The sequence below is a fragment of the Nomascus leucogenys genome, chromosome 18 (genome assembly GCF_006542625.1).
Source record: "Nomascus leucogenys isolate Asia chromosome 18, Asia_NLE_v1, whole genome shotgun sequence".
NCBI lineage: Eukaryota > Metazoa > Chordata > Mammalia > Primates > Hylobatidae > Nomascus > Nomascus leucogenys.
Genome location: NC_044398.1, coordinates 43,971,684 through 43,986,005, shown reverse-complemented (window position 1 = coordinate 43,986,005; position 14,322 = coordinate 43,971,684). Strand labels below are relative to the sequence as shown.

General features: G+C 55.1%; 1 protein-coding gene across 3 annotated transcripts in view; it reads right to left on the bottom strand.

The window, feature by feature from the left end:
- Positions 1-14,322, bottom strand: part of LDB3 (LIM domain binding 3) — a 69,599-nt gene that overhangs the window by 38,126 nt on the left and 17,151 nt on the right. For 2 of the 3 annotated variants that reach the window (XM_012502928.2, XM_030797949.1), the window contains exons 6-7: positions 6,046-6,215; positions 5,540-5,576 (exon numbers count right to left, since the gene is read on the bottom strand). In XM_012502928.2, the coding sequence (XP_012358382.1) occupies positions 5,540-5,576; positions 6,046-6,215 (207 nt within the window). Of the gene's footprint in view, positions 1-5,539; positions 5,577-6,045; positions 6,216-8,834; positions 8,850-10,841; positions 11,046-12,440; positions 12,464-14,322 lie in introns of all 3 variants that reach the window. The other variant, XM_030797950.1, reaches the window with a different exon arrangement.

The following is a 14,322-nucleotide window of genomic DNA, read 5'->3' as shown; positions in this document are numbered from 1 at the left end:
TTAAATGGTCCCATGCTGTATGATTCCATTTATGTAACATTCTTGAAAAGGACAAAATTATAGAAATGGAGGACAGATCACAGATTAGTGGTTGCCAGAGGTTAAGGAGGTGGGTGGGTGCTGGAAGGGAGTGGTGTGGCATCCTGGGTGATGGGAAGTTCTATGTTTTGCCTGTATGAGTATCAGTATCCTCGTTGTGATATTGTGCTTTCATTTTGCAAGATGCTACCATTGGGAGAAGCTGAGTAAAGGGAACATGGGAGCTCTATTATTTCTTATAACTGCACTGAATTTGCAATTATCTCAAAATAAAAAGTTTAATTAAGAAGTTGGCCAGGTGTGGTGGCTTATGCCTGTAATCCCAGAACTTTGGGAGGCTGAGAAGGGCAGATCACGAGGTCAGGAGTTTGAGACTAGCCTGGCCAATATGGTGAAACCCCGTCTCTACTAAAAATACAAAAGTTAGCCTGGTGTGATGGCATGCGCCTGTAGTCCCAGCTACTCGGGAGGCTGGGGCAGAAGAATCGCTTGAACCCGGGAGGCGGAGGTTGCAGTGAGCTGACATTGCACCACTGCACTCCAGCCTGGGCGACAGAGTGAGACTCCGTCTCAAAAAAAAAAAAAGAAAAAAGAAAAAGAAAAAAAAAGAAGTTGGCCAGGCATGGCGGCTCACGCCTGTAATCCCAGGACTTTGGGAGGCCGAGGCTGGTGGATCACTTAGGTCAGGAGTTCAAGACCAGCCTGGCCAATATGGTGAAACCCCATCTCTACTAACAATACAAAATTAGCCGGGCATGGTATCACATGCCTGTAATCCCAGCTACTCAGGAGGCTGAGGCAGGAGAATTGCTTGAGCCTGGGTGGTGGAGGTTGTAGTAAGCCGAGATCGCGCCACTGCACTCCAGCCTTGAAGACAGAGCAAGACTCTGTCTCAAAAAAAAAAAAAAAAAAGTGAATTGCTAGCATATAAAAATCAGGAAGAGCAACTTTAAGTCTTTGAAAAGAAGATGTGGCAGTGCTGGCCTTCCCACACTCACAGAGGTCCTCGGTTCTGCACTTGCTTTACCTGGCAGTCTCTCTCTCACTCTCTGTACCCCTTGAATCCTGCGTACTGGGTCTCTGTCTAAGACTGTTTGACAAAAGGGACCCACTGCTAACATATAATGTGTTTGAAAACCACTAGTCTAGTCTGAACTTTCCTTATACTAAGAGGAAGCTGAAGCCCAGAGAGGTCACATGAATGACCTAAAGCCACACAGAAACTCAGGGGCAGAATCACAATCTAAGTGCCAGCGTCTTCTTCCCTTGCCACATACCTGCCTATCTGAGGTTGGGGTAAAGGGGTGGAGATGGCACGAGCAAAGGCCATGTGGCGGGGCTCCTTGAGTCCTGCTGACAGCACTACAAACAGTCCTGACCATCCCGTAGACACTACCCAGAACACAGGGGCACAAGATCAGACACAGGCAGTTTGCCTGTAAATCGTCAAGTCCTAGCAAGGCCTGTGGAGGCTGGGTGATAGTTTGTCATTAGTGCTTAGTGACAGGGACAGGGACAGTCCTGGAGAGTCCGATCTAGTGAGCGTGCTCTACTTGAAGCTGCTTAAAAATCCTCAGCTAGCCAAGGAAAGGAGCCAGGAGAGGAAGGCACAGGAGAGAGGAAAAGAGACAGGAGAGCAGGAGCAAGAAAGACGACCCCCCAGGGGCTGCTCAGGCAGCGGCACCTGGGGCAACATCCCTGGTGCTCCAGTTGTGGTTTTCAAACTCCCTAGGGTGGCAGAACACCAGGGACTCAAAATCCAAAAAAGAGAGGTAATTATTTCATTGCTTTCTTACAAGGGGCCCGTTGGCGGGGGCACCCATTGGCAGGAGGGCCCTATGCTGTGCGGCGTGTAAGCGAGGTGGCTGCAGGGGGGGCGAAACTGAGAGACTGCGCAGCAGAGGGAGGGAAGGGGGCATCTGAGAGGCTGCAGGAGGGAAGAGGGGGAGCCAGCGAGCCCTGGCATTTTGTTGGAAGAAGCTTAATGGCTGCATGATAGAAAACTGGCATGGAAGGATTTTTACATGATCTGGGATGGAAACGGCTATGTGATGCACCTTCAGCTCCTCTAGGGACTCTTCACTAAGATCAGCTTTGTTCCTAACACTTGGAAAGATGGGGAGATGCAGAGCTCTTTACCAAGGTGGGCATCAGGGAAACGCAGAGGCTGCACTTATAAGGGATCAGGGGCATGTCTGGGTTACATGCTGAGCTACATCCTGGATGGTTCCCCTAAGCAGTGGGATCCAGATGCCTCACAGATCCAAGCCCTGCCTTGTCCCCACCCCTATCCCCAATGTGGCTGCCCAATGTGGATCTGACCTTTTGGGTGATCAGGGCCCTGGAATGCCTTTCCAAAGTCAGAAGGAAGCTGTGGTGACGACTCTGAGATTAGAGGCTTCATCTTGTGGGATGGAGGCACTATTTCAGCTACCTCCGATGGAAACTGGGGAGCCACAGCGTCACCTATACCTACTAGAGTAGTTCCCATGTGGAAGTAGGCAGAAGGCTGATGTTCAAGCCAACCTGGACAGTTTCCTAAGGCGCCTGGTCCTTCCAGGGTGGGAAGTTCATAGCTGATGCCTGGGCTGTTCAGGCCTCCCCCACCTCACCTGTAAAGAGTCCCTGGAAATTAGACTCTGTCTTGGGCTAGCCAGCAGGTTGGCACTGGAGCCTCAGATGGAAGCTACATGCTACCAGACACAGAGATACCATCAGGAGCCAGGACCCAAGAGGAGAAGAGGGCTGTGAGCTGCCCTGGGAATCTGGGGGTGGACCTTGGAGGCAGAGCAGTGATGGAGGTGAAGGGAAAGTTTGCAAAGTCTTCTTGACATGTGGATTCACACTTGACCTCGAGGTCCCAGAGCCCCTGCCTGGTGCAGAATGCCTGACACTACTCACTCAACATTCCTGCTAACTTTCTCACCACACAGCACCAGGAAGGAGAAAGCACCTTTGCATGGGCATAAGACTGTGTAGGTGTCACCATGCACAGGCTTGGCAAACCCAGGCTCTGCTGGAGTGAGACACTTGGAAGCAGTTCACAGTGAAGCCTTCCTGGGGAAACTCAGCCTTCAAGAGAGACTCTGAAAATCCCTGCTGGGATTTGGGAGGAGAAAGAGAAGGTGGCTGCTCTCAGCCAACAAGATGGGCCAGGAGAGTCTAGGGGTGCGGCTTCGAACTTGGGAGTGGGGACAGATAGAAGTGTGGCTCAGGCCTCTGAGGAGCAAGACCCCTGACCAGCCTGGACCAGGGTGGGACAAGGCATGTTCCCTTCTGCTCAGATAGTGATGTGGGTGAGCCTGGGGCCCCAGCCATGACCAGTGATCACAGACACTGCTTTAGGCTTCAATCACAGACAGATTAGAACTGTGACACCCACTGCACCCGCCTCTGGGTCCATGGGATCGCTGATGGGATTCAGTGACATCGGTGGCTCTGCCCATGAGGACAACTCTCCAGAAATTAAAGTCAGAAGGAGGGAAAGGAGCCCCTCCAGACCTGGGCAGAGGCTGGCTGGGTGCTTCAGAGCCTCTACTGCAGGGCCTGAGACCCCAGAGGGAGGTGCTGATGGGGTGAGGGAAGTTGCCTGGGACTGAGGGAGGAAGTCAACTGGAGCCACTTCCCAGGCACTCTTCCCAGATTTCCCTAGGATGAAACCCTGCTGTAGCTGGGGGAGAGGCTCCGAAAGCTGCCTTTTGCTGAGGCTGAACCAATCTTTTATGGGGTTAGGCCCCTGGTGGAAGGACTACTCTCCCACCCTTCAATTACCCTCAAGACCAGGCAGAACAAACTTCAAGAGATGCTCCTTGAAGGAGGGAAGGGGAAGGCCAAGGACGAGGCCTGGGGACCACCTTCAACATTGCCTTTGTGCTCTCCTCACTCAATAACTTTGCAGAGCCTGCAAATATTCCAGGGGAAAGAAAAGACAAAAGTTTGCTGCAATGCACTTCCACAGTACTCTTTCCCATTCTAATGACATCTGGTTAATGAGGCACAAGCTGAGCGTGACTGCCTTGCATACTGGAGGGAAGCAGAACATTAACGAACCAGAAGGCAGCCGGGAGGGCAGGACTCTGGGTCTCAGGGGAGGGAGAAAAAAAGGCCCCCTGCTGGCCTGTTGCTGGAAGGAACCCAGGGGGGATTTTGAAGCCGCTTGCTCTGGGGTGTGTGATTTAAAGACTCCTTTATCAAATGTTTGGGAACATCTGCATTGCTCACTGAAGCAGCTACATGGGTGGCTTCTAAGAGGAGGGCAAGACAAGCATGGGAGCAGCACGCAGGGACAGCGGAGCACAGCAGGAGGGGAGAGCTGAGAGCTCTAGCACTTAAAGTAGCTGGAGCTTAACTTTTGTGCTAAATCAAACATAACTTCATCGCGGACTCTCTAGATGCCCTGCAGGCACTGAGGGGTTAAGAAGTTATTGGGACTGCATGCCCTCCTTAGCAGGCCTGGGAGGACCCCACCTTAGGCTTGGATGCCTGGCCAAAAAGTGGGAGCAACTTGAGTTGGCAAAAGTATTGGTTCAAAAATAAAATCCACAAGTCTAAGCTGGCTCCAGAGTCCTACTCTGAGCAGGTCACATGGCCACTGAGTGTTGGGCCTGCTGGTTAGCAAGTACAGAAAGCTTGGCCCCGGATGGGAGGGTGCCTCTGAGCCCCAGCCCCTTGCACAGAGGCTGCCACAGGATGCACTGGCCCAAGGCAGTCAGTGCCAGGAAGAACATGCAGATGACATATTCGCTACCGGAAGTGTACATACAATCACAATGAGCCCTACTCCTTAGCATGGAAGGCCCTAGCGGGTTCCAGTGAGTTCCAGGATGGCATGCCCCCCTCATGCCCACCTCATGCTATAAGCACCTGACGGGCCACAATGATAGGTTGGTGGCTGTGGCCTCAGACCTGCAACTGATCGGAAGCCATGCTCTAAGACCTCCAGCTTGGCACAAACCCATCCTCATGTCCAGGGCTTGTTCTTTTTTTTCAGCAACTATTTTGCTTTGAGCAACTTACGGAACTGGTACCTCATTGTGGGTCTGGGCAGGTGAGCCCAGGGGTCAGGCGTTCATGTCCAGCACAGCCCCCTGTGTGCCTGTTTCCCAGTGCCCAGCATTCGGAATCATAGGGGGACAGGCCCTGAGATGAGTGGGTGGGCAAGGTGGCCAGCCGGGTGTCCTCACAGGGAAAGATGTCCTCATTCTCAACAGCCCAGCAAAGGCCAAAGCAGCCCTGCCTCCTGCCCAGGGATGAAGCTGGGAGAGCCCAGAGCCTTCGCTGTTGTAGCCTGGGCCTGGAGGACAGAGACTCGGGTCCAGGTGCCCGCCTCACTGACCCAGGATGCTGCCTCAAGCTAGTGTCAGCTGGAGCCCTTTGCAGGCCAGGCTTTCCAAATCCATGAACTTGAGAGGTCCCTTCCATGAGTGATGTGACCAGGGGGCTGCCCGGGGAGGGACGGGGCTAGAGGGCAAGGCCACAGAGCCTGAGTCCAGGCACTTACCTTGACCTTCGCAGAGCTTCTTCATCAGGGTCTTGCACTGTTGGTAGAAAGGAGCTGGTCAGGGGACTCACAGGAGACACAGCAAGGAAAGCTGCTGGGGCTCTGTGGGCACTGAGTCCCCAGGATTCAGCCAGGCCCCACACGGTGACTGCCTCCTTGCCTGTCCACTGTGTGCTGGGCAGAGGCCCCAGAGGACATTGGGAAAGACTCAGGGGGTGGCCTGAGAGGGCCTCATCTCAGCCCTGGGCAATCATCTCACCCGGAAGTTGCACACCAAGCCTGCTGCCCACTGTTGGAGTTGGCATTAGAGCAGAAGGCTGCTCTCACCGGACAGTCTGCCCAAGAGGCCCAGAAGGAGCCCTGCCAGCTGCTGACAAACCATCAAGGCTGGCCCACCTTCAAGGGCAGGTAGCAGGACTCCCTGGCTTCTGCACTGCTGGGCCCAGGCCCCTGGTGGCCCCTCAGCATCTCCCTCCTCTGCACCCACCCTGAGAGCCTGCACTCACTGAATTCTGTCCCCGTCATCTGGGCCAGGATGCGGAAGGAGCGAGACTGCAGGTTGGAGGAACGGCGTGCCCACTCGTCAGCCTCGTCTTCCGGCTTGTTCTGGCTCTTAATCACAGCCTGGTAGACAGGGGAGGCGCTGTCTACGGCAAGATCCTTAATAGGGAGGCTCCTGCAATGCAGAGAGAGGCCGTGGGCGAGGGCTAGGCTAGAGCCCAGTTCCCACCCTACTGGGTCCCTGCTCCATGCCCATTGGTGGCCCCTATCGTTCTGTCCCCAGCTTGCCTTTATCCATTGCTGTCTGAGAACCTGAGATATGGGCATGACCTGGGTCCTCGGTGCTCAGGTTGGTCACAGTGAAGCAGTGATTCCCCTCCCTCATGAGAGACAAGAGGCTCAGATCCCTCAGGTCTGCCCTTCCCCGGTGCTAACTCCAGGCCTAGGCTGGAGACATTTCCACCCCCAGATCCCCTTTACAGAGGGAGGAAACAGAACAGGTCTTCTTTGACCTCCCTGAGCAGGCCGTGAGTTTGGGGCTGGCTGGAAAGAGGCCATTTGGGGGACCAAGAGGATTCCTTAGGATCCTTCTCCTGCCCTCCTCACACTTTTGGATCCAAACAAGGAGCTGCCAATGCTGTCACTGCCCTGGAAAAGGACTGGGGGCCCTGGGCTCAGTATGAGTAGGCTGACTCTGCTGGAAAGTGGTAAGAAACAAGGCAGCAAGGCACGGCCCTGGCATGGCCTGTAGGGACAGGGGATTTCTGGCCTGGGGAAGTTGGGAGTGGGGCTGCATGGAAGCCACTGGTCCTCTGTCCCAGAGAAGTGCAGCCCTTTGTGGAGGACCAGGTGACCTTCCCTTAGGCTCCCAGGGTCTGGCACATGATAGGTGCACAAAACTCTTGGCTGAACAAACAAATCCTACATCAGAGCCAGAAGGGACCCTAGAGCCCCTCGGGTCCAGTGCCTCCCAGCCTGAATCAGACTCCAGTACAGGCCATGGTCAAAAGCCTTACAGCCCACTCGCCCTGGCCGGGGGGCCAGAGCACCAAGCCGCCCAGCCCACCTTCTTGGAGGCCTGGGAGGGCTCAGGTGAAGCCCACAACAGTAACAGACTGCTGGCCCAGCCCTCTCCTCTTACAGATACTGAAGCTGAGGTCCAGAGAGGCCAGCCAACTAGTTCCAGGTTACAGCAGATAGGGGCCCCACTGGGTGAGAACCTAGGTTTCCTGGCTGCTAGCCCTGTGTCCTTTCTATTAAGCTCCCTGCAGTCACAGGGCTCAGGAAGGCTACTTCTGCCCAGTAGGAGGCCCTGGACCTATGCCTGGAGAGATGCCCTGTCCAGCACTCTCCTGCCTGCCTCTCCCTTTCTCCCAGAGGGCTGGCTGGCTGGGAGAGGAACCTCCCCATTGTCCATGTCTTGTACCCTCCCTGCAAGGAGTGTGACAGGGAACTGACCTTGTCTCCCAGGACTGGTCCCTGTGTCTGGCTCAGGGTGGGCTACAAGAGCAGAGGTGGGGAAAGGTGATCGAGGTTGGGTGGAGCTGCCCTGGCTTCCCTGAAGGCCCTGCCCTGGCCCAGAGAGCTATAGGTACTGGCAGCCTGTGGTTGGGATCGGTTGGGAAAGACCAGCAGAGGCCTCTAGGGTCTAGCCAGGGAGGAGCCTGCAACTGCCCAGGGAGCAAAGGAGAGGGTGGGATCTTGCTGTTGCTGGGACAGGCCATTTCCGGCATAGGGAGGAGTCCCAAGGGTTCCTAAGGTCTGGGTGAGATGGGCAACAGGAAAGCACAACCAGGTCTCCCTGGTCCTGGCTCCTGACCCACTGGGAGGGGAGGGAAGGAGAGAGTGTGAACTGTGCAGTGGGTGAGGGAAGGCGTGGATGCAAGGCCCTTGAGCCTCTCTACAGAGCTTTGCAATCCAGAGAGCAGGTAGAAGGTGTTTGCTGCTGTTTCCCTGGAATGTGCCCAGGAGGAGCTCCCCTGTGCCTTTCTCCGCTCAAAGTGTTCAAGAAAGCATTTCTGGCTTCATTTCCCATAACCCCGTGCATAGACCAGGGACCCTTGTTGCTGCTGTGACCGAGACTGGGAGTCAGATGAGGAAACTGCTGTGCCTTTCATGACCCCAAGGCTCAGGGAGAATATATGCAGAGAAGATGGAACAGGTCCTGCAATCCTTGGCCCCTGGTCTGAGTCCACTCTCTGGACCCACTTTCAGCTTGTTCTTCTTGCCACAGAAAACACTCCACAGTCACTGCAACATCAGATCACCACTGCATTTGCTTCACTGTGTGCAGCCCCCGATCTGATTCATCTTTCCCCTCCCATGGGTGGTCATGGCAGGCACTGGCTCCTGCAGATACACTTCCCATGAGGATTCTGGGGAGTGGCCTCCAAGAGGTTACCTTCTCACCTTCTAGCCTTGAATAATGGCCCAGTGTGGATTCTAATGTTCAGGTCTACACTGACCCAGTGCAGATAGGAATGGTGGGGGGAGCTACCCCAAAGCACGGCAAGGAGAACACAGGTATGCACCCCCAGCCTGGGCCTGCAGCATGAGTGTCATTACTCTGTGATTTCTGTGACCACAGTGACATTATTTGGACAAACCCCAAGAGACGAGTACTTGCCTGTAAAGGCTGCGAGGGATGTCGTTTGGCTGACAGGTGGGTGTGAGGAGGAGCGTGGACAGAGCACGTGGACTGACCACTGGTCCTCAGACACATCCCACCAAACCCACACACCATCCCACAACCAGACAGACGGATGACTGGACAGACACTGCGGGGTCTACTTACGCCAGCGGTGATGCCCTGCCAAGCAGAGGAAAACCCAGCCGTGAGTGCGCGTCCATCATGGGATAGCAGAGGGGCAGCGCACACAAGAGAGCCGGGTTAGGGTCAGAAATGAGTTATGGGAATGGGGTGGGTGAAGGAGGAAGAAAAAGAGAAAAAACACGGTCATTGAGGAAGGAAACATGGAAATTAACAGCAGAAATGGGAGCATGTTATAGCCAAGAGGATTACTCACTGGCACCAGAGCATGGTCAGCTCAGCGTGGCTGCGTTAAAAGGAAGAGGAGAAGAGGACCCTTTCCAGGCATACCAGGGGAAGAATGGGGGGGGGATGGGCGGCGGGGACAGGAGGGAGATGGGAAAGGTCCTTTGAAAAGCCTCGATTAATCAACAGTGCCTCAGTTCCAAAACTGATGGGTGCCCTAGTGGTGAGACCAAATGATAGCAGTCTTCCCAAGGTGCAGAAAACAGAAAGTTAGTGAAGAGCAGTTCTTTCGTTATTCTCCATTGAACTTCCCTTTGGCGATTGCTACTACTTTTAAGAGCACACCAAGGACACACGTGACAAAGAAATGTTAACAGGAAATCCCTGTTAGCTCTTGGGCTTAGGCAGCCTTGTTTTTCTGGGTACACATGAGCTAATGCTTGTGTTTTTAAACTTGCATGGTCATATTTTCTGCTTTGAATGATGGAATTCAATCAACCTTGCCCAGAATTAGGCGAAGAGCAGCAGCTCTGAGCCTTGGGAGTTTGACTTGAAACTCCAGGACAGGCGACCTCTGCTCCCTGGTGGCCTAGAGGAAGTACTACATCTCCAAAAGGGCCCCAGGCTCCTCAGTTCCAGCAGAGCCCGGGGAGCCCACACTGTTCCACCCTTGGGGCTGGGGAGCCTGCCATTTATAACCTGCATGCATATCATGGCCGCAAGGGCTAGGGTCTGGAACGGCCAAGCGCACCTGGGTTCTCTGGGACTTTTTAATCCCTCCATCCCTCTTATTATATCTGTTTTCCTGGCTTTGGAAAAAAGCATTGCTGTCATTTCAAGACTTTTTGCCTTGAATTGCTAGGGGATCCTGACCCAGGGATAAGATGTTGCTCAGATTGATAATCAGCCAACACAGTGGTATTCCCAAGTAGAAAACAGTGAGGAACTATGTGTATGTGTGTAAGAAAGAAACAACAGGTAGACAACACATACACACACACACACACAGACACACACACACACACGAGAGAGGGGGTGGGGAGAGGCAGAGACAGAGAAAAAGCAACAAGGAGGAAGACAGAAAGAGACATACAGAGAGAGGGAGACACAGAGACACACAGAGAGAGGTCTGTTTGCATGAATGTTTGCATTGCTAGAATTTTTCATCCACAAATGATTTTCAGCCAACTCTTTCTTTACCAACCCTCAAATTCCCCAACCAGAGCTAATGGGCGAATTCCAGGAACCAAGGATGTCTTAAATGCCACTGCCCTGAGGCTGGGCTTCCTGGGGCAAAGAGGAGGGAATTGCTCCCATCTGTGGGACTGATTGCCAGCAGTAATGTGGATGGTTGGTCGCAGACCCCTTCCCAAACCAGAAACCCAGCCAGTGTATTTGAATCAATTCTCATCGCTGGAAGAACCTGGCAACTTCCCCCTCCTTAAAGGACAGCTTCGCTGTGAGAGGCCTGGGGGCCTCCAGAATGGTCCCCTTGTTAAGAGGACTGTAGAAGTCTCTTCTTCCAGCCTCCTCATGGAGCCTGGGAAAATGCAGAGGGCTGTGAAAAGCACTTTGAGGAACCACCATTTTCTGCATTTCTCCACCCTTCTCCTAAAGCTGACCATGGAGAGGGTCTGAAGAGAGGATACCCACGTTCCAGAAGGCCCTGGTGAAGGCTGGCTCCCCTCCAAGGGCCATGCCTCCAGGAGGTCCAACGTGAGGGTAGCTGGTCCCGATGGCGCCCAATGGCCCAGACCCCTCGGGCTCTGGAGGTGCTGAGTGGCGGTGGAGGAGGGAGGCGCTTACCCACTGAAGTCACTGCCTTGGGCCTGGGCCTGCCCAGCGATGGCGTCCATGATGGCATCCTGGGAGTACATGCTGATGGGCGTGTTGTACTGCGCATGGATGATGGTGGCCTTGCCGCCCAGCCCCTTCACCTCGATGGGCTTGTGGGTGGACAGGGCCGAGTCCTTCAGGGCACTGGGGTTGAAGCGTTCCTGGTAGTCGGCGCTGGGGGAGGGGTGCGGGAGTACGGGCAGGGAGGGGGAGGAGAAAAGGGCAACAGGTGGTGGTTACGTGGGTGGCCAAGGCAAAGGCTGGGCGCGGTGTGTGTGGAGAGAGATCTCCCAGAGCCGAAGCCCTGAACCCCCATAGGCTACACAAGTCTCCCAATGGTGGGTGGTCTGGGTCTATTCAGGAAAATCCTTGGTACCCTCCCTCAAAGCCCAGTGCGGCAGAAGGTTTTCTTTTTTCTTCCTTTTCTTTTTTTTTTTGTTTGTTTTGTTTTGACACAGGGTCTCGCTTTGTCGCCCATGGTGGAGGGCAGTGGTGTGATCTCCACTCACTGCAGTCTCAACCTCTTGGGCTCAAGTGATCCTCTCACCTCAGCCTCCTGAGGTAGCTAGGACCACAAGCACATGCCACTATTTTTTTTTTTTTTTTGTAAAGACAGAGTCTCATGATGTTGCCCAGGTTGGTCTTGAACTCCTGACCTCGAGCTGATCCTTCTGCCTTGACCTCTCACAGTGTTGGGATTACAGGCATGAGCCACCACTCCTGGCCATAGAAAGGTTTCCTTGCCCATCTTGGCGTTCCCAGATCCCCTGCAGTGCCTGGCTCAGCCTGAGCTCCCTCCCAGGGTTTGCAGGGGCTGCCAGGCACAGAGAGATCTCCCACTACACACAGCAGGGGAAGCGCGGGCGTGGGGCTGGGGGTAGGGGACAGGAGCAGCAGCCCAAGCTGAGTCCAGAACGCCCCAAAGGCGAAAAGCGGCTCCACTGGCACCCACAGGGATTCTGAGCAAGGTTTCTCCGTGAAGGGGCTCTTCCTGAAGGCCACCCCCTTGGTGGCCCAGGGCTCTGATCTTCCAGACGCTTCAGGGAATGTGCTTCTTCCTCAGAGCAGGGTTCTGGCTGCCCAGGCCCTCTCAAGTCCAGTTTGCTGAGTGGCTGGCCATCCTCTACCCACAGGAGGCTCTTCCCTCCAATGGATAGGTGCGCTCCCCAGGCAGACAAGATCCAGCGCAGCCCTTCTGAGGGGTTGCCAGGACAGAAAGGTCTTCAGGCTCACACAGGCCCAGCAGCAGCACAGCATGTGTCTCCCTCCCCGCCGCCCACCCCGCCTGCCACCGTCACCAACCCCAGGCACATCTTAAGCAGCTGCTGCAGCAGGAAATTGGGAATGAAATTAGAACCATCGGATGGAGCCCCCACTCCCACCCCCAAATGCTTCTACTCCCGCTTCACACACATGCAGGCTCACCCAGGGGTACAAGTGTACCCCACTCATACATATGCACACACATGTACACATGCCAGCAGGCACACCCTATCCACGCCAGACACACGCAGACACATGCTGGGGCTGGCACGCAAGTGCACACACATGCTGTCCTTTGATACTAACTTGGCTGGAGAGTTGACTACCACCTGGGGAGGAAAAGGGCAAAGAAGACAGGGTGGTCAGAGAGAGGCTCCGCCAGGGGCAGTTTGAGCGCCGGGGCCATCATCAGCCTGGTCATTGTGGAAGCAGAACCAGCCCAAACCGCAATGGGTGAGGAGAGCAAGGAGTGAGAAGGGAGAGCTCAGAGCCGGGAATCATAGCTACTGGGACCCTCGGTTTGGTTCAGAGACTGACACAGCAATGTTTCCCTCTTGGAGGGTCCCCAGTGCCCTCTGCTTTGCCAGAATAAGGGTTTTCTTGTCTATCTTCAGGGGCACTCGTACTGCATACATAAATCCCCCACATACAAACCTGGCTATAGACCCCAGAGAGGAAGCTAGGGGTGGAGACGGGACCAGCTGTGGCTGCTATGGAAAAGGCTGAGGCCCAGGGGCCTTCCTGCCTGTCAGCAGCTCTGGACTAAGAGTCTGTTTTGTGGGGGCAGCTGTGGAATTCTGTCCTGAGCAGGCATTGCCGTGATAAGGGGGCAGGGCTTGCGCGGGATTACCTATGCCCTCCCAAACTTGACCTCCTCTCCCTCCCAGAAGAGACGCAGGCAGCTCTGGCTGCTCCTCTTGGGGTATAGGGGAGTGGGGTGCACAGTTGCCAGGGGCCACTCCTAAAGGCCCCTCGGGCCAGCAATGAGGCAGGATGGAGGAGCAAGGAGGTGCAGGGAGAAGCGTGAGCTCAAGGCTTTCTGAAGGAAAGCGCCCAGCCGAGGCAGCCCAGCTCGGACAGCACAGTGAGAGGCCCCTTCCTCTCACTCTGACCTGAGAGTGAGCCTCCCAAAGCATGGTCTCTGTAGGGAAAGCAGTGTCTGTCCCGTGTTTCTTTAAATGCAAATTCCTTGCAGTGGCAGACCCTGTGGCCAGCGGCCCTGTCTGGGGCCTGTGAGGGAGACAGTGTGGAAGGTGGGGGGCTCTGTCCCCAAACTTTGCCACCTTCTTGAATCTGCCCACTGTGGGCTTTAGCTGAGGGAGCTTGGGCCCCAGCCAGCCTGGCCCTGGTCATTTGCAGCCAAACCCCGGGGAGCCAGGCTCAAGTCAGTGGTCCCCGGTCCCAGGGAGCAGCACAGTGGCCCTGCTCTGCCCCAGGCCCGCCACTGCTTCAGAACTGATAAAATTCCCTCTATCCTCCCAGGCTCAAAATAGCTGCAAGTGGAGCTATATTAGGAAAGGGCCAGCACGGAGCTCCATTCCTTCTCCATTTTTGGCCAGTGCTGACAGCTGCAGGGTCATCTCTTGCCCTGACCAGCCCAGGGCCCCCTGCAGAGGGCAGTGTTGGCCTGGCGGGGTGGGGGCTGCCTCTGCCCTGCCTTGGCAGCCTGCTCCTTCTTTGACATTGATTCCTGCCTCCTGCCCAGCTTCTCCCACCCAGGACCTGGGGCTGGGATGGCTGCAGCAGACACTTCTGAGAGGAGCCAGTGCCTGGGTCTTGGGGAAGACGAGCCAAAGATGTAAGACCTGCCCAGGGGCCCTTGCACTGAGTGGCCTGAGGGACACTGCCCTTCAGTGCCAGCCCCAGAAGGGAGGAGAAGAAGGGGGCTGCTGGGATGCCTATGCCTGTCTGCCCTTGCACCACATCTGTTTCTCTCTCCTCCTTCCAAGAGGATACGAGTTGCCAAAGAATCGCACTGCAAGCTGCCCAGAGGAGAGAGCAGCGGAAGGGGCTTCCTTTTGGAGCCAGACAGTACAGAGTTCAAGTTGTGACCCTGCCCCTTCCTAGCACTGTGACTCCGGGCAAATTACTCACCTGTCCCAGCCTGTTTCCTAATTCTAATTCTTGAGATGGTAGTGCCTACCACACAGGTGGGTTGTGCAGACTGAACGGGTCATGAGTCTAAGGT